Source organism: Terrapene carolina, unplaced genomic scaffold, assembly GCF_002925995.2.
Source record: "Terrapene carolina triunguis isolate 2854851 unplaced genomic scaffold, T_m_triunguis-2.0 Scaffold67, whole genome shotgun sequence".
Classification (NCBI taxonomy): Eukaryota; Metazoa; Chordata; order Testudines; family Emydidae; genus Terrapene; species Terrapene triunguis.
Window position 1 is genome coordinate 7,587,052 of NW_020664418.1, and position 19,933 is coordinate 7,606,984.

At 43.4% G+C, this 19,933-nt stretch overlaps 1 protein-coding gene across 4 annotated transcripts in view; it reads right to left on the bottom strand.

Moving 5' to 3' along the window:
- NEO1 (neogenin 1) overlaps nucleotides 1-19,933 on the bottom strand; it is a 530,841-nt gene that overhangs the window by 188,552 nt on the left and 322,356 nt on the right. For all 4 annotated transcript variants that reach the window (XM_026648200.2, XM_026648198.2, XM_026648199.2 and 1 more), the window contains exon 5: nucleotides 16,264-16,400. In XM_026648200.2, the coding sequence (XP_026503985.1) occupies nucleotides 16,264-16,400 (137 nt within the window). The remainder of the gene's footprint in view (nucleotides 1-16,263; nucleotides 16,401-19,933) is intronic.

Below are 19,933 nucleotides of genomic sequence, written 5' to 3' on the forward strand. Positions count from 1 at the left end.
AAAGGAAAATATACTAATGAGTTTTTATGCACAAACTAAAGTTGATAATCAAATTAATTAAGCAGACATAGTCAAACTTTTTCTAAAATACAAAGGGGGCAATCGTGTCAATTCATATAGATATAGAAAGTAGTCAATATTAAAGAGATTATCTCCTCATTGCACGAAAGTGACAACTTTAGAAAGGTTGCCATGGCAATTAAGTCATTGCAAAAAAAAATTCCTACCTACCTACCATTCATTCAGCTCCACTGGTGGCAGAAACATTGGGAGCACTAATGCAGATATAGTTCCCGCAGCCACCAGCAATTTTGTCACCTGTTGTCTAATCCTCGGCCCCGAGTCACGAACCGATTCCAGAGCGCTCCACAATGATGTGTTCGGGCCAGAGCCTTGGTGGTTTGAAGCTGCTGGACGAAGTGCGGATTCCATGAGCAGCTGCTTCAAATGGAAATCCCGCTCCTAGGATTAAAAGCCCTGCAAATTTTGCAGCACTTGGTCTGCTTTACCTCCCCCAGACACTTCAGGCAAGAGTCATGGGGGTCACTATTTGGCATGGGCTTGTGGCATGCGCTGCAAGACTTAAAGCCTTGGGCTCGCAGCATGCCCTGGGTACCAAGAAGGGGTGAGGGGATAGGGAACGATCACGCCCACAAACACCTATATTAACTATAACTATAACTGTACTAACAACTAACAACTACAAAACAAGAAAACAAGAAGAACTAGACTAGGTAACTACGCTAAGGGAGCACTTGCAAAGCAAGCGAGTCACAGTTCCAACAGCCGCTACAGACAGTAAGAAGGAATTGAAGGGGGAGTCGGCTCAGCATGGTCATATATTGAGCGCCATGAAGGCGCCACTCCAGGGGGCTCCCCAGCCGATCCGACGGGAGCTGCTAAGGGAAAAAGTTTCTGATGACCATGCACGCGGCACGCACACACCTGATTGGAATCGACTTGAACAAGCACTCAAAGAAGAAACATTTTTACATTACTGTAATCAAAAAAAGTAACTTCTTTCTGTGATTTCCTTAAACTTTTCAGGAGAAAGGACTCATATATCCAGACTGGTAGATAAGTTTTATTTTAACATTATCTTTTCCCCCCCGAGATCCTATGAAACCCTGGTGATACTAGAAAAGCAGAATACTTTCTCCTAAATATGAGAGATTACCTTTACTATTTCATACCTAGTGCATTATTTTCTGTATCTGTTATTGAAGTAAAGATTATCACCAGGGCACAACATATAGCTCAATTAGAAACAGCAATCAATATAGAAGACCTAGACAGTATGAGAAAGGCTTTAGCAATTTGCAATGGTGGCTCAAATTTCTTCCCTAGCATAGTTTCCAATAATAGTGAAAGCTTAATGCAAAAATCCATGCCATCTAGATCTACAGAAAGACCTATTATTCTGATGATACAGGATTTAATTTGGTTTTCAAATATCTCTAGTTTCCTGTGAAGTAGACATTATCTCTTATTGATATACCTACCAGAGATTTAGAGTTGTCAAATGCACTTTCTAAGGCCTGGTCTACACTAGGAGTTTATGTCGAATTTAGCAGCGTTAAATCGAATTAACCCTGCACCCGTCCACACAACGAAGCTATTTAGTTCGACATAGAGCTCTCTTAAATTCGATTTCTGTACTCCTCCCCAACGAGGGGAGTAGCGATAAATTCGACATGGCCATGTCGAATTAGGGTAGGTGTGGATGGAAATCGACGCTAATAGCTCCGGGAGCTATCCCACAGTGCACCACTCTGTTGACGCTCTGGACAGCAGTCCGAGCTCGGATGCTCTGACCAGCCACACAGGAAAAGCCCCGGGAAAATTTGAATTCCTTTTCCTGTCTGGGCAGTTTGAATCTCATTTCCTGTTTGGACATCGTGGCGAGCTCAGCAGCACTGGCAACGATGCAGAGCTCTCCAGCAGAGGTGACAATGCAATCGCAGAATAGAAAGAGGGCCCCAGCATGGACTGATCGGGAAGTCTTGGATCTGATCGCTGTGTGGGGCGATGAGTCCGTGCTTTCGGAGCTGCGCTCGAAAAGACGGAACGCAAAGATCTACGAGAAGATCTCAAAAGCCATGACAGAGAGAGGATACAGCCGGGATGCAATGCAGTGCCGCGTGAAAATCAAGGAGCTGAGGCAAGGCTACCAGAAGACCAAAGAGGCAAACGGATGCTCCGGATCCCAGCCCCAGACATACCGTTTCTACGAGGCACTGCACTCCATTTTAGGTGCGGCCGCCACCACTACCCCACCACTGACCGTGGACTCTGAGGATGGGATTTTGTCGAGGGCCGCTTCCTCGAAGATGTTAGCGGACGGGGAAGATGAGGAAGGAGATGAGGAGGACGAGGCAGTCGACAGCGCTTACAACGCTGATTTCCCCGACAGCCAGGATCTGTTCATCACCCTCACAGAGATCCCCTACCAACCGTCCCCAGGCGTTAACCCGGAGCCAGAATCAGGGGAAGGATCAGTCGGTAAGTGTTTAAAACATGTAAACATTTATTTTGAACAGAACAGGAATATTAACAATATTAACAATGGGTTTTTCATGATTAGTTTGCCCTAGGCGCTCTACTTTTTAGTCCTTGCCCGTGCAGCTACTGGAAAAGAAGGTCTATATGTCCGGGGATAGAGCTAAAATCCTCATGGGACATCTCCACGAAGCTCTCCTGGAGGTAATTGGAAAGCCTTTGCATGAGGTTCCTGGGGAGAGCGGCCTTATTGGGTCCTCCGTGGTAGGAAACTTTTCCACGCCAGGCTATCATCAAGTACTCCGGGATCATTGCCTTGCAGAGCATGGCGGCATACGGCCCTGGTTTTTGCTGGCTTTCACGCAGCATGTGGTCTTTCTCTGTCCCAGAAATCCTCAGCAGAGTGATGTCGCTCATGGTGACCTGCTTTGAATTAGGGGAATGTTACTGTTGGGACTGCTTGCCTGTTCCTTTACAGAACTGTAACCGGCGGTTTACAGCCACGCGGTGGAGGCGGGAGAGGGGCAGCATACAGGGATCTTTCCCGGGGACAGCCGCAAGGGAGTGGGACAGGGGCAGAGTTCATGCTTGCCGGATTGCTGGCAGCAGGAACTGGCCAACGCTAGGAGCATTGCTTTGAACGTGAAAGGAGGGCACTGCTATAATTTAAGTTTTAAGCAGCCAAAAGTCTACGGCTTACCATGTCAGCCTGCTACCCGAATTCCGCTGTCCTGCCCCGCTTGTCTGATCTCCAGTGCAAGACCCCAGGCACTGAATGTGAAGGCCGAAAATTCGACCTTGTCCTGAGTGCCCATGTGATAGGTGCTGTGCATGGTCTTCTTCACAGAGAAAGACTATGTTCATTGTTCACAAAAAATTATCTTTGTGAGGAATTCACTCCCTTTTTCCCATCCCACAGCTACGACTGTCTCCCGACCTACCCTGGCATCCCCCTCCCAGAGGCTGGCGCAGATTAGGCGCAGAAAGAAAAGGACACGGGACGACATGTTCTCAGAACTTATGGGCTGCTCCCAAGCCGAGGCGGCCCAGCAGACCCAGTGGAGGGAGAACATGTCCCAAATCCATCGATCACACATTGAACGGGAGGAGAGGTGGCGTCAGGAAGACCAGCAGGCGACTCAAACGCTGCTTGGACTAATGAGGGAGCAAACGGACACGCTCCGGCGCCTTGTGGATGTTCTGCAGGACCGGAGGCAGGAGGACAGAGCCCCACTGCAGTCTCTCTCTAACCACCCTCCCCCGCCACAAAGTCCCATACCCCCCTCACCCAAAGTCCCAAGAAGGAGGGGCAGCAGGGGCCGTGAAAACTGTCACTCCACCCCTGCAGACTGCTCGAGTACCAGAAGGCTCTCATTCCCCAAAATTTGATAAGTCCTTTCCTTCCTGCCTCACCCAAGCCCCAGTCCCAGTTTCATCCCCTAACTGTATAGTTGCTAATAAAAAATACGTTTCTGTTAATTACTGTTTCCATCATGTTCTTTTACAGGAGAGTGTGTTTGAAGGGTGGAAGGGGGTTGGTAATTGGAGAGGACAGTCACCTTTACCAGGGTACAGACACGGGGGCAGGTTCAGCAGCAGGTCACACACACATTGCAGTCACTAGGCACCCTGGTCAGTCTGGGAGGTGGTTTTCATGTTCTGTGTGGGGGTGGGCTATGTGACTTTGTGGCGGGGGAGGGCGGTTAGAGATCTTATGCAGCGGACCTTATCCTGGATCACAGAGCCACGCAGCAGTGGATCTGTAACCGTCCTCCCCCGCCACAAAGTCAAATAGCTCCCACACACAGAGTCCCGAAAAGGAGGTGTGGCAGGCTCCGTTGAAACAACCAGTCCAGCACTGTGGACCGCTCTAGGAGCAGGAGCCTGTCATTCCTCGAGTTTATAAGCGTTCTTTCCATCACTACGCCCGCTCCCCACCACAGTCTGCGTCCCAGTTTCAACCCTTTACCGCGAAACCCGTAATAAAGACAGGTGTTCATTAACAAAGTTCCATGTATTTTATTTTTAAACGTTTGTTGGAAGGGGGGGGGGATGGGGTGAACGGGGTATGTAGCTGCAGAGGATAGTCAACATAAACTGGGTAAAGAAACGGGGGCAGGTTCAGCTTCTCTTTAAACAAAGTTAATAGTCACAGGTTACCCTGCTCACTGAGGAACCTAGCTTTCAAAGCCTCCCGGATGCACAGCGCGTCCCGCTGGGCTCTTCTAATCGCACGGCTGTCTGGCTGGGCATAATCAGCAGCCAGGCTATTTGCCTCAACCTCCCACCCCGCCATAAAGGTCTCCCCCTTGCTCTCACAGAGATTGTGGAGCACACAGCAAGCTGCAATAACAATGGGGATATTGGTTTCGCTGAGATCAGAGCGAGTCAGTAAGCTTCTCCATCTCCCCTTGAGACGTCCAAAAGCACACTCCACCACCATTCTGCACTTGCTAAGACGGTAGTTGAAGAGTTCTTTTTCAGTGTCCAGGGCGCCTGTATAGGGCTTCATGAGCCAGGGCATTAGTGGGTAGGCTGGGTCCCCGAGGATCACTATAGGCATCTCCACATCCCCAACAGTTATTTTGTGGTCCGGGAAGTAAATACCTTCCTGCAGCCGTCTAAACAGACCAGAGTTCCTGAAAACACGCGCGTCATGAACCTTGCCCGGCCATCCGACGTTGATGTTTGTAAAACGTCCCCTATGGTCCACCAGTGCTTGCAGCACCATTGAAAAGTAGCCCTTTCGGTTAATGTACTGGCTGGCCTGGTGGTCCGGTCCCAGGATAGGGATGTGAGTTCCATCTATAGCCCCACTGCAGTTTGGGAATCCCATCGCGGCGAAGCCATCTATGATGACCTGCACGTTTCCAAGGGTCACTACCTTTGACAGCAGTAGCTCAACGATTGCGTTGGCTACTTGCATCACAGCAACCCCCACGGTAGATTTGCCCACGTCAAAGTGGTTCGCGACTGACCGGGAGCAGTCTGGCGTAGCAAGCTTCCAGAGGGCTATGGCCACTCGCTTCTGGACAGTCAGGGCTGCTCGCATCCGGGTGTCCTTGCGCTTCAGGCCAGGGGACAGCAGCTCACAAAGTTCCAGGAAAGTTCCCTTCCGCATCCGAAAGTTTCGCAGCCACTGTGATTCATCCCAGACCTGCAGCACTATGCGGTCCCACCAGTCCGTGCTTGTTTCCCGGGCCCAGAATCGCCGTTCCACAGCATCAACATGACCCATTGCCACCATGATGTTCACGACGCGGGGTCCCGTGCTTTGCGAGAGGTCTGTGCCACTCTCAGACTTCATGTCCTCACCGCGATGCCGTAACCTCCTCGCCCGATTTCTCAGCATCTGCCTCTGGAAAAGGTGGACGATAAGGTGCGAGGTGTTGACAACGGCCATAACTGCAGCGATGGTTGCAGCGGGCTCCATGCTCGCAGTGCTGTGGCGTCCGCGCTGTCACTCACCAGAAAAGCGCGCTAAATGAAATGATTGCCCGCCGGCGCTTTCAGGGAGGGAGGGCGGGAGTGACGGTTGGATGACGACAGTTACCCAAAACCACCCTCGACACATTTTTTTCCCCAGCAGGCATTGGGGGCTCGACCCAGAATTCCAATGGGCAGCGGGGACTGCGGGAACTGTGGGATAGCTGCCCACAGTGCACCGCTTCCAATGTCGACGCTTGCCCCGTTAGTGTGGACTCACAAAGTCGAATTACTGCCCTTAGTGTGGATACACACGTTCGACTTTGTAGTATCGATTCCACATATTCGATTTAAGTAAAATCGAACTACTCTCGTAGTGTAGACATACCCTAAGTGATTGGTTTTATCATCTAACTGCTTAACTCTTACGAGAATGCTATGAAGCCCAGCTTAGAAAAGAAATGAATCAAAATGAGCTTGTAAGTCATAGACACCTGACAAAATTGGCTGTGGAAGACAAAGAAATGAAATGGATGGGAGACACCATCTGCCACATGGTCAGCACATAAGGCCATTGTAGCAAAAGGAGACCAGTAATGATGAGGCTACAAGGGAATCCATCGGTGTTAGGTACAATAAGATTAGAAAGGATGTATTTCTCAATATGGTATGTATCTTCAAACACCTCAAAAATAGCATTTTGAATTACTGAAGGAAAAACAGAAATATAAAGTATGCTAGTGTTAGCATTCAGCCCAATGTATTATAAGAATACTTAAATGAGGGAAAATATGGCTGCTCAAAGTGGACTCTGATGTTTCCTTATGACCCTCAAAAGTATCACACTTGTAAAGTTAAATAAGTATCTGCAAACCTGAGACTGGTGTGATTATAGTTCATTTATACAACTCCTAGCAAGTAGATTGTTTTGAAGCTTCTACATATATGGCATTCAGTACAAACAGCAAAAAATTAAACAGGCAGCTCAAAAATTAGTTGGAAATTTTAAAATTTCCACTTTCCCCAACATTAGCATTAACAGGACTTAAAAAACAAACACACACACACAATATGGAGTCAAGAGACATGCTAAAGGGACTTTTTCAAGCACTGGTCTGTCTCATCGGCGTCAGGAACAGAGCCGTGGGAAGGAGTCACAGCCTCCCATTCATCTTGCTTCCTACGTCAAGTTTCTACTTATTAGGAGAGCTGTTTGTTCCAAGCCCTTTTTCTAGCTAACAATATTATATGTCTAAACTGTTTTTCAAACTATTTTGTCAAATCTTGTCGATCATAGGTCCCTTTTCTTTAGAAAAATGGTAGAAATTAAATCTATAATTTCAAACGAAAAAATACTATAAATATTAATAAAAGTACAATCTTAACAGTATAATCAATAACTTTGGATGCCAGGGGTCACAGAGAAGTGAAGTTACTCACCCAAGGTCACAGAGGTCAGTCATTTGAGAGCCAAGAACACAAACCAGGTCCCAGTCCAGTGCCCAATCTACTAGAACCCCCCTGCCTTTGATGGGGCAAAGAACCCGTTTTGTTCTTGTATAATAGTTTGGTTAATAAATTTACATCTACAGTTAACCTCCTAAAATTTTTACCCAATGGAGATCACTCTTATTATTTCACCAGTAAAAACTAGCTAAATTAAAAATAAAGTTGACTGGCTATGAAGTTTATGGAGCATTTCTTAGAAAATAAGATCTCTAATACCTGCTTTAACGAATATGTCAACACTACAAATTTCCTTTCATTTTGTCATTCAACTCCACTAGTTGTAGGAACGCTGGGAGCACTATCAGTTTCTCCATGTTAGATTGTTTTGAGTGTGACAGTAGAGTGATCAGGTCTGGGCACAACACAAAAAATAAAAGTTTCAGTCATCAGGACAACTGATTACTAATCAAGCACATTTCTGCAATATAGCAATAATATGGTAGAGATCTTTTTCAAACTTGATTTGAGTGTTGTGATTTCCAATATAATATATACCAGGGATCGGCAATCTTTGGCCCGCGGCCCGCCAAGGGCCGGTTTGTTTACCTGCTGCGTCCTCAGGTGCGGCCGATTGTGGCTCCCACTGGCCAGACCAACGACCCAGACCAACGTCCCAGACCAACGGGCGCTGCAGGAAGCGGCGCAGGGCGAGGCTGTGCTGGCCGCTGCTTCCCGCAGCCCCCATTGGTCTGGAGCGGTGAACTGCGGCCAGTGGGAGCTACGATCGGCCCAACCTGCGGACGCGGCAGGTAAACGAACCGGCCTGGCACGCCAGGGTGCTTACCCTGGCGGGCCGTGTGCCAAAGGTTGCCAATTCCTGATATATACATATATTGGCTAGATAATATATTGCCCTTATTTATATATCTTATTGATTAGTAATTCAGATCATAAAATGCACAGAAAGTGAAAAAATATGATTTTCCTCTGTATTCCTGTAGATATTTCCTGGTGTATAAAGCATTCTTCTTAGAGGTACTGATTACTGTAAGTATGGGGAAGGTACACTAAAAATATTCTATATTTCTCTTTTCAGAGCGCACCAATTCCCCCGAAATATATCTTTCCTGAGACTGCTTGATTTTTCTGTACTATTTATTCTGATAGAATATGGCAGGTGATCTAATTACTATCACATAGTATCTCAACTCTATCACCCTTAAGAGACACCTTAAATAAAATGTTTCCTTTAAACTGATTTTCTGATTTTAATATATCAGTATGACATTCAATGTATGGTATTTAATATACAATATCGATACTGAATGCTGTCCTAGAACACTCAAAGGCTCATTCCTGTAACACTAGAAATCTATGGGAAAAGATATGAAAAATAAGACAATACTGTGAAAGTAGCAACCTTAACTCTTGCCACATAAATATGAAATCTACAGTATTTCATTGTTTAAGTGAAAGGACTTCTAATGCAAGCTAATCAATTCTATAATTTACTCTAGGGAAATGAAAATGGAAAAATTGTTTTATTATTTGTGGCTCAGTATAAGCTGCAGTAAATATTTCAATAGAAAGGGGAAACTCCCTTTAAACTCATTATCTACACGATAAGTACCAAGGCAGACGACAGGAAGCTCTAGCAGCAGTCTAACTCACGTCACAGTATTTGCAGAAATCCTAGGGGATCCAGATACAGCAGTAAATTTAAAATGATTCCCAGATGAAGAATGAACTTGTAACCTTGTCAGCATCTAACTGCCACCATGGCTCTTCCTGATGTAAGTTTATAAATTGAATAGAAGTCAGCAGACTGAATTTGAAATATATTTACTACTTCTTTCCCCAGCATTTCTTTCACCACCACCACCTCTTTTACCTAGCGAAAATCTGACAGCTTCTTTCCTTTGCTGGTTGAGATCAAAACAGTTTTCCCAGTACCCACAACCTACTATAATATTGCTAAAATAAACCTGATACATAGCACCACTCCTCCTGTTGACAGAAAAGGGAAAAAACAACATAGAATCATAGAATATTAGGGTTGGAAGAGATCTCAGGAGGTCATCTAGTCCAATCCCCTGCTCAAAGCAGGACCAACACCAACTAAATCATCCCAGCCAAGGCTTTGTCAAGCAAGGCCTTAAAAACCACTACTGATGGAGATTCCACCACCTCCCTAGGTAATCCATTCCAGTGCTTCACCATCCTCCTAGTGAAATAGTGTTCCCTAATATCCAACTTAGACCTCCCACACTGCAACTTGAGACCATTGCTTCTTGTTCTGTCATCTGCCACCACAGAGAACAGCCTAGCTCCATCCACTATGGAACCTCCCTTCAGATAGTTGAAGACTGCTATCAAATCCCCCCTCACTCTTCTCTTCTGGAGACTAAATATCTGCAGTTCCCTCAGCCTCTCCTCGTAATCCATGTGCCCCAGCCCCCAATCATTTTTGTTGCCCTCTGCTGGACTCTCTCCAATTTGTCCACAACCCTTCTGTAGTGGGGGGGCCAAAACTGGACTCAATACTCCAGGTGTGGCCTCACCAGTGTCGAATAGAGGGGAATAATCACTTTCCTCGCTCTGTTGGCAATGTTCCTACTAATACAGCCCAATATGCCGTTGGCCTTCTTGGCAACGAAGGCACACTGCTGATTCATATCCAGCTTCTCATCCATTGTAATCCCCAGGTCCTTTTCTGCAGAACTGCTGCTTAGCCAGTCAGTCCCCAGCCTGTAGCGGTGCATGGGATTCTTCCTTCCTAAGTGTAGGACTGTGCACTTCTCCTTGTTGAACCTCATCAGATTTCTTTTGGCCCAATCCTCCAATTTGTCTAGGTCACTCTGGACCTTCTCTCTCTACCCTCCAGCGTATCTACCTCTCCCCCCAGATTAGCGTCATCTGTGAACTTGCTAAGGGTGCAATTAATCCCATCATCCAGATCATTAATAAAGATGTTGAACAAAACCAGCCCCAGGCCCGATCCCTGGGGCACTCCGCTTGATACTAGCTGCCAACTAGACATCGAGCCGTTGATCACTACCCGTTGAGCCAGACAATCTAGCCAGCTTTCTATCCACCTTATAGTCCATTCATCCAATCCATACTTTTTTTAACTTGCTGGCAAGAATACAGTGGGAGACCGTATCAAAAGCTTTGCTAAAGTCAAGATATATCACATCCACCGCTTTCCCCATATCCACAGAGCCACTTATCTCATCATAGAAGGCAAACATCCATGTAGCTAACAGAAATTTGACTTTGTACCAAATCCTTTCAAACACTGAACTATATTCTTCTTCACTGGGAACAGAGAAAGTTCAATGGAGTCCACTGTAAGACTCAGCTGTGTAGCTAAAGAAGAGTTCAGATTTCTACTTTTCCTGGAATCTTCTTATGCTCACTGCCACATACAAAATGCCAAAGACATGTGTGAATCAAGGATTTGTGCATAAACATGACTTTGGGTGTGTGTGAAACCTAAAATGTGTATATGAATCTGTGTGCATTTGCTGATGAATGATCTTCTAGTTTCTCTTAAGGTTTTATTTTTTTTCCTTGTGGCACTGGATATTTCCTCTTGTTTAAAGATTTCCACCTAAAACATGCCATTGATGTTAAATTCATTGTTTTGGTTAATATTACATATGGTCCTTACTGTTTAATGACCAGGTATTACCATCTTGAAACATATAAATATTTAAAAGAATATAGCATTGAGGTAGACTTCATCCAATGCAGCTGTTACAAACAGTGTTACTAAAGTCTTGTCTACACTACAAATGCTTTGCTGATATAGATATACAAGCAGAGACCCCTACTACGGATGCAGCTGATGCCAACATTTTTTTTTGATGGCATTTCACCACCACTTTCCTGAATGACATTAGAGCTATGCCAACAAAAGCACTCTTTTATTAAAATATCTGGGGGGTTTTGGCCAGCATGCTTATATTGGCTAGGGGGTATGGTTTTTTGCCATCCCTGACCTACATAACTATACTGACAAAACTGCAAATCTAGCCTAACTGAAAACTCTATGACCTCTCCTGCTTTTCTTCTCATACACCCAGGACATATAAACAGCTTGCTACTTCTTCCACAAACACACTTTTAAAATTTGAACGTTCTCTGACAAACAGTTGTCAGTGCCATAATCGATTACTGTAACTTTCTTCTCTGGCATCCCAGTGCCTACACTGCCTGCCTTGAGCATATGCAAAATGAAGATGCTGAAATTATCTTCCTCGCTTATCAGATCAAATCATGCTTCTTTTGTAATCTGTCTATTGGCTCCCTACTATCCATTGCCTGAAGCTTAAAATTCATTATTTTGCCTTCATGGCCCTAACTCCTGGCTATATCTATGATCTAGTCTGTTATCACACCCTCCATCCCCTCCACTCAACTATCAATGCACAGTTTTGACTCCTCTCATTCCTGTCCTCATGCCTTTAACCACACCACCTGCTACTTGTGGAATGTTCTTCTGATCCCTACTTCCCAAACCACCACTTTCCCAGCTTTTCAATTCCCTCCAAAAAAGATTAACTTCTTTTGCAATATCCACATGTTAACCCAACCAAATGTTAAAGAAAAACTCTCCTCAGCATTCTTCCTTCAAGACTTTGAGTGCATCCCATCTTCTGTATTTTTAAAGAAGTGTAGGATTTTCAGGGTAGGCCTGCCTTCATTTTGTGTCCTCTACAGTGTAAGATATCATCAGTGCTTAACAAATGAATGGTTATGAGTAGGACTTGATTAAGCAATATTATTTTATAGCTCTAATAATTCTCTTGATTTTACATCCACAATTTAACAGGTTCAACCTACTGGTTTTGGTAACTTACCAGCAACTGCCTCAAAATTCCTACGGGGCTGCACCTACTGCCACTGTACTTTGGGGGAGCTCTCAGTTAAGAGTCTCTGAGAAGAGCCGTCCCCTTCAATAGCCCTAACATTGTGAAACAATGCCTTTTTACCCAAACCTGGTAAGTACAGGTCTACAATAACTCAGTGAATTATCAGCATAACATATTAATGGAAAAAACTGAGAGCATGTTTTAATTAGCACAGTCTGTAGTTAAATATTTCAATAATAAAAGAAACAGCAAAATAACAATAGCATACTAAGAAAGAAACTGGTTTGTCCAGGAAAGGAAGTTCAGATGAAGCACAAGGGAATTAAGTACCCAAAACTCGATTTCTTGTATGAATCTCTATTGATTTAATTCTCCAAGAAGAATAATGACATAAGAGGGTTGATTGGAATCAGAGGATCATTAGGTGGGAAAAGCTGAGAATTTTTCTAGAGGATAATGATACAATAATCAAATTACAGTCACTCCAACCAATCAACAGTTCTTTGCCAAATTACAATAATAGAGAAATGCAATTAGTCTCATACAGTGACTTAAGATGGAGGGAAGTACATGTAAGGGACAGAGGTTTAGAGCCTATAAAAAAACAACACACAACTTTCCTAAATTATTCAGTATCACCCACAAGAGGAAGTTCATCATCATCACTCCCATAACCGCATTGGTCGTTGGGGCACCATCATTGATGAGCAATCGACCAATTGTCTCCACCCCTGATGATTGTGTGTCAGTGCTTGAGTCTCCGCAAAATCCATTCCTGTCCACTCTTTTATGTTGTCAATCCATCTCTTCTTCTGTCTACCTCTTCTTCTCTTCCCCTGTACTGTCCCTTGGAGGATGATCTTGGATAGGCCAGATGATCTTGTTACATGGCCGTAACACTTCAGCTTACGCTTCTTCACGGTCGTCAGGAGGTCTTCATATGACCCAGTACATTGGGTGATGATGTTGCAGACCTCTTCATTAGTGACGTGGTCGAAGTAGGAAATGCCCAGGATTTTATGAAAGTATCTCATCTCTACTATCTGTATTTTCCGTTCAAGTTCTGCCATAAGGGTCCTTGTCTCGCACACATACAGAAAAATGGAGATGATCAATGCGTGCAGCAGTTTCAGTTTGGATTCCAGGGAGATGTTCTTATTCCTCCAAATTGGCTTTAGCTTTGTCACTGCTGCTGTTGTTTGTGCAGTTCTTGCCCGAATTTCTGCCTTGGATCCTTCATCATTGATGATTAACCCCAAATACTTGAACTGTTTCACTGTCTCCAGCTCTTGTCCACTGACAGTGATATGCTGATCCCATCACGTTTGTTTGTCATCAGCTTGGTTTTCTCTGCACTAATTTCCATGCCATGTTTTGTAGAGGTTTCATCCAATCCTTTCACAAGGTTGGCAAGTTCATCTTCGCTGTCTGTCAGTCCATCAATGTCATCAGGAAACCAAAGATTTGAGATTGTTTGCCTCCAATGCTGACTGTGCATATGTGATCTTCTAGGGCATCAGTCATATGCTCCAAGTAGATGTTGAACAGTGTGGGCGAAAGAAGGCAGCCTTGCTGGATTCCAACAGTGGTGCGAAACCACTCTCCTATTGTGCTATTGACGAGAACTGCACTGCTGGCCTTGGCATACAGGTGTTTAATGGTAAGAATAAGCTTATGACCAACATTGTACTTCTTCATGATTGCCCAGAGAGCTTCATGCCATACTCCGTCAAATGCCTTCTTGAAGTCAACAAAGACGTGGTAGATGTCCTGCTGGTGTTGTAAGTACTTCTCACATAGAACACGAAGGTTGAAAATCTGTTCTGTGGTACTTCTTCCAGCACGAAAGCCAGCCTGTTCTTCACCAATGATATTTTCTGCTTGTGGCTTCAATTTGTTCAATATGACTTTCAACATCACTTTGCTGGGATGGATAATTAAGCTTATGGTCCGGTAATTTTGACACAACTGCAGGTTGCCTTTCTTTGGCAGAGAGATGATTAGTGACTGTGTCCACATGGAGGGCCACTCACCGGTCTGCCAGATCTTTCTGCAGTTCTTGGTGAGTACATCTATTACTATTTCTCCTCTGAATTTCATCAATTCAGCTGAGATGTTGTCAATACCTGTAGCCTTTCCGTTCTTGAGTGATTTCACAGCTGTCTCCACTTCTTCACAGAGTATTGGAAAGTCATCCTCCTCTGTTGAATCTGGGCTGTCTAAGACACTAGGATCTCCATTTGTCTGGTGGTTGTATAGATCAGAGCAGTAGTTTGTCCACCTACTGATGATGTCCCTTTCTTCTGTAAGACTGTTCCCTTCTGTGTCTTGAATTGCGTTAGCTTTGGTCCATCTTTCCTTCATTAGATCTTTTACAACCCGGAAGACTCGTTTGCTATTTTTGTTATTGATACACTCTTCAATTTTAGAACATTGTTTTTCAATCCATATCTCCTTGGCCACCTTCATTCCTTTCTTAATCTTTCTGCCAATTGCTCTGTATTTATCAGCTCCCTCAGTGCTGTTCTTGTCTCTCTTAAGTTCTCTTCTAATATCACACATTTATAGTATTTCATTTGTGACCCATGGTTTTGTTTTCTTACGATATTTCCCATCTTGGGGGGTCGGCTTATAAACGAACGGACTAATGAATGAGTATATACGGTAAGTTTCAGCTTTGGTATTTCTCTCCTTCTAGACAATTTAAAGTGTATTTATGTCTATTTCCAGTCTTAATTATGTCAGCACTAATTAATGGGATCAAAACTCTTAGCACCTGCAAACAGTAAAATGAATTGTAAATGTATTGATTTCCTAAAGGGAAAAAAGTAATTAGTCCAGATTCCAACTATGCAGAATTAGCTTTGGTTTGGTTTGTAAAGCAAAACACTCTGTTGTAGAGTCACTTTCCTTTCTTAGGAGGACAAACTAATAAAAAGTAATCCCATTAGAGACAAATGTTGTCTATAGAAATGAATTGGCTTTAAAACAGGACTGTTGTTCTCCATTTATTATGAAACATGAAAAGCTCTAATATTATGACATAGTTACTATTATAAGATGGCTAATTCTACCATTAAAACATAATGAAATGCAACCTCTGCAGAACAATGTTGTGGTTTTTTCTTTAAATTGTTTTTATAAAAGCAGCCGTCATTACTGTGCAACCCACTGTAAACAAATCAGTCATGCTCTATGACAAGATGCAGTATATATGCACCAATCAGGCATTTGGGGGCATTTCTATATATTGTAGTAGAACAAAGTTCCAATTAAAAATTCATACCTGAGATCCCTTGGGAGACATAGCAAGGATTAAGAGGTGCCATCATTTCACCTAACTTTCTGTGCCCTCTAGAGAACTTACCTTATTTGTATACTTCTTTGCAAAGTTTACATAACTGAAAGTGTGTCTTTAAATATATGTCTCAATGTTATTTCTATTAAAAAAATAGCATTCATGAGCAACCTTACATGTAAATGGTACGCACACAAAAGAAGAGAAAATAAGGTGAATAAATTGATTTCAGTTTTATATTTTTCCATTGGGTTACTCTAAGACAGTAACATCTTTACGGATTATGAAAAATACCTGTGACAGTGTCCTTGTCAAGTAAGACCTAGAAGGTAATTATAAAGGTAGGTCAACTTTTAGTCCTAATAACCTAGAGACTGTTCCCTTTAGGAAAGTTTATGGTGCCAAACATTTAATATTGTCGTAATCATCTGATGTGTGCAACTGTCTTCAATGTGGTTAATACATATGTATAAAAATTTAATTCCTCATTTGAGCGTTTATGAAATCATGAACAATACAAAGAGTACAAAACAGCATGAGTATAATCATGTGACATTTCTAGGAAACCAACTGAGGTTGTTGGTTTTGGTTTTATTGTAGAAAGAAGAAAAAACTGAATCCCTTTTGAAGTCAATGAAGATGGAAGAACAAACTCCATAATATATTCACATACGTGGAGATCAGTTCTTTCTCAAAACTAAACATTCTACATACCTTGAACTGCAAGTTCTGCTTGAGCTTCAATTGTCTCATTCCCGTTATCCACAATGCAGGCATATGTCCCAGCATCATCTTCTGTGACATCACTGATCTCCAGGCTCCCTCCCGCCAGTAACAGAAATTTTTCAGAGCTGTGCAAGACAGGACATATAGGTAATATAGCAAACAAACTAATCTGTATGGAGTACTGATAGAAAGAAATATGGAAGGTCTCCAAATGAAACTTCTAAATACACTGAAAAAATAGCTGATTACATCACTTCTGAGGTTGGATTCTTTAACGGTATATTAACATAGAGGGATGGTGTGTTTTTAACTAGACTCGTTACTTAAATATAAGCTTAAATTCAACAATATACATCCCACACAATATTAATGCATTTTTTGCACTTTCAAGCTTCAAATATTATGAGTGAAATGCAATTCAAGTTATTTTAAAATACTGTAATTAAAATTCATGAAAGATGTAAGTATTCAATCACTGCCTTCAAAGGATGATTTTCCCAGCACTAAAACCACTCCAGCCATAGCTGGAAAGTGGTTAACTCAAGTATATTAAAAGTCAAGCTTAGCATCAACATAAGAAATAAATGGTTGTAAATACTCTGTGTAATTGCGTTTTTGTAAAGAAGGCAGCCATTTGAGTTGTATACAAGAGCTCCAAAATAAAACCTGTTCTACCAGTGCTTCCTACACTAAAACTAAACTTACAGATCTAAAACAGTGGGAAGACTAAACTTACAAACTCTCCCCCATATGAACATTCAGGGCTGACTTTTGTCTTCTTTGGAAAAAATTACCTATCTTCAGATTTTATTATGTAAGCCATGTGAGTGCTTTTTCATGAACAAAACCAACAAAGAACAATAATTCTAGCCTCCCTCCTTAGGTACCCTCCCATTATATCCTGCTTTCTTGTGTGCTGTTCCTTATATTTAGAAGAATCTTCCAACACTCCTCAGTTTTTGCAAAATTTAATTTTAAACAACTGTACACAATACAAGTACACATACATTACTAAAAGTAAAACTGAGAAACAAACAACAAAAGCCTGGTTGACTGGATAAATTCCAAATCATCCCAATGGGAAATAGAAGTATATCAGCTGCCGCTTCTGGAACTGCAGAGCCATATTTTTCTGATAAAATAGTCTTTGACATAGATTAATATAGTAAAATCTGTGTTCACTGGTCTATAGTTATTAATTAGTAATCAATTAGAGCAATCCGATCTTTCTGAGTTTGACCAAGTCAAAAGTCCAAAACTAAAAATACTTTTGTGTACGTTCTAGCCTGTATAATTACACTTTTTTCCTTTATAATTTTATTAAAAGGCAAGTGGACAAAATACAATACTCAACCTACGTGCTTCCTCTGTTAAAACATTTTAAATTAGGATTATATCATTGGAAGAGATATGCTAACATGATTACAAAGGTAATTTGTTATTAGACAAAGGCCTTTGGAGCTTTCTTCTATCTTATGTCCAACACAGAGAACAGAAGGACATTTAATTTTTCCCAAGACTGCTCTATTCAGATAATTTACAGGTCTGTACTCCAATTTGTGAACCAACTTTTCTGTTGGATGTGCTGGTTTAAAAAATTAAAAAATAAAGAACATCTTTCAAATTATGTGAAAGGAATTGTTCCGTATGGATACAAATTAGGAACCAGACTGAGAATCAATGTCCAGGAAGACTTGAAGACAAGACTCTTCTATGGACAATGATTCCAGCTGGATAACCCAAAAAAATCTGAGGTAAAAGTAATTATGAAGATGATATATAAGGGAAAACAACACTTCAGAAAGCTTAAAAAGGTTTTATTTGGTTTTTAAAAAGAGTTTAGGAAATTAGGTTGAGAGTCCATGTTCCAGGAAGGCCATACTGGGAGTCCTAGTATCGTGACTGCCTTGGTGCTTGTGCAAGTGAACAGCACAGCTAGCTTGTTCTACACTAGCTGAGAGGAAGACAACAGAAACTGTTACCTGCAAGTCCTCTCTCTCGCTCTCTCAAATAAAATAAAATAAAATAAATCAAGGACAGAAGATTTGGAGTGGGTCTATGTTGTTGCATAGTCTGCAGCAATAAAACATGGTCCTCCAAAAGTCCACCTGAATGTGAAGGGACATTGCTGAAGATGAACAGTTATCCACCATTCTGTATTTGTGCATTTAATTTTACTTTTATCTTTGTTGAATTTCATTTTGTTGTCTATAGCCCAGTTCTTCAATTTATGAAGATCCCTCTGAATTTTAGCTTTATCCTCCAAAGTGTTTGCAACACGGCCCCCCCGCCCCCGATTTGTGTCATCTGGAGCAATGGTCTCAAGTTGCAGTGGGGGAGGTCTAGGCTGGATATTAGGAAAAAAAGACGGTTACTCACCGTTGTAACTGTTGTTCTTCGAGATGTGTTGCTCATATCCATTCCAATTAGGTGTGCGCGCGCCGCGTGCACAATCGTCGGAGAATTTTCTACCCTAGCAACACCCGGTGGGTCGGCTGTGGAGCACCCTGGAGTGGCGCCTTCATGGCGCTGGATATATACCCAAGCCGACCCAGCGCCCCCTCAGTTCCTTCTTGCCGGCTACTCCGACAGTGGGGAAGGGGGGCGGGTTTGGAATGGATATGAGCAACACATCTCGAAGAACAACAGTTACAACGGTGAGTAACCGTCTTTTCTTCTTCGAGTGCTTGCTCATATCGATTCCAATTAGGTGACTCCCAAGCCGCACCTAGGTGGCGGGGTCGGAGTGAGACATTGATGTGTGCAGAACCGCTGACCCAAAAGCAGCATCGTCTCTGGATTGTTGCACCAGCGCATAGTGAGCAGCAAATGTGTGGACCGATGACCAAACTCTACAAATGTCCTGGATCGGGACTTGAGCCAGGAAGGCAGTCGAGGAGGCCTTTGCCCTCGTGGAATGAGCGGTAAGGCGTGGCGTCGGTACACCGGCCAGGTCGTAACAAGCACGAATACAGGATGTGATCCAGGAGGAGAGGCACTGTGAAGAGACCGGTGAGCCTTTCATCCGGTCGGCCACTGCAACAAAGAGTTGTGTCGTCTTCCTAAATGGCCTTGTACGGTCAATATAGAAGGCCAGGGCCCTGCGTACGTCCAAAGAATGCAAACGCTGGTCTTGACAAGTAGCGTGTGGTTTCGGATGGAAGACCGGGAGAAATATATCCTGGTTCACGTGGAAAGGTGAAACCACCTTGGGAAGAAAGGCAGGGTGGGGGCGAAGCTGCACCTTGTCCTTATGGAACACAGTGTATGGGGGCTCGGACGTAAGCGCTCTGAGTTCAGAAACGCGCCGTGCTGAGGTGATGGCTACAAGGAAGGCTGTCTTCCAGGATAGGTACAGGAGGGAACAGGTAGCCAATGGTTCGAACGGAGGCCCCGTGAGCTTGGAAAGAACCAGGTTAAGGTCCTATGTTGGCACGGGCTGGCGTTGCTGCGGGTACAGCCGGTCTAAGCCCTTGAGGAATCTAACGACCATCGGGTTAGAGAAGATCGAGGAAGCGAGTTCTCCTGGGTGGAATGCTGAAATAGCGGCGAGGTGAACTCTGATTGAAGATAACGCCAGGCCCTGCTGTTTTAGGTATAGGAGATACTCAAGTATGAGAGGAATAGGCGCCTGCAAGGGGGACGTAGCTCGTTGCTC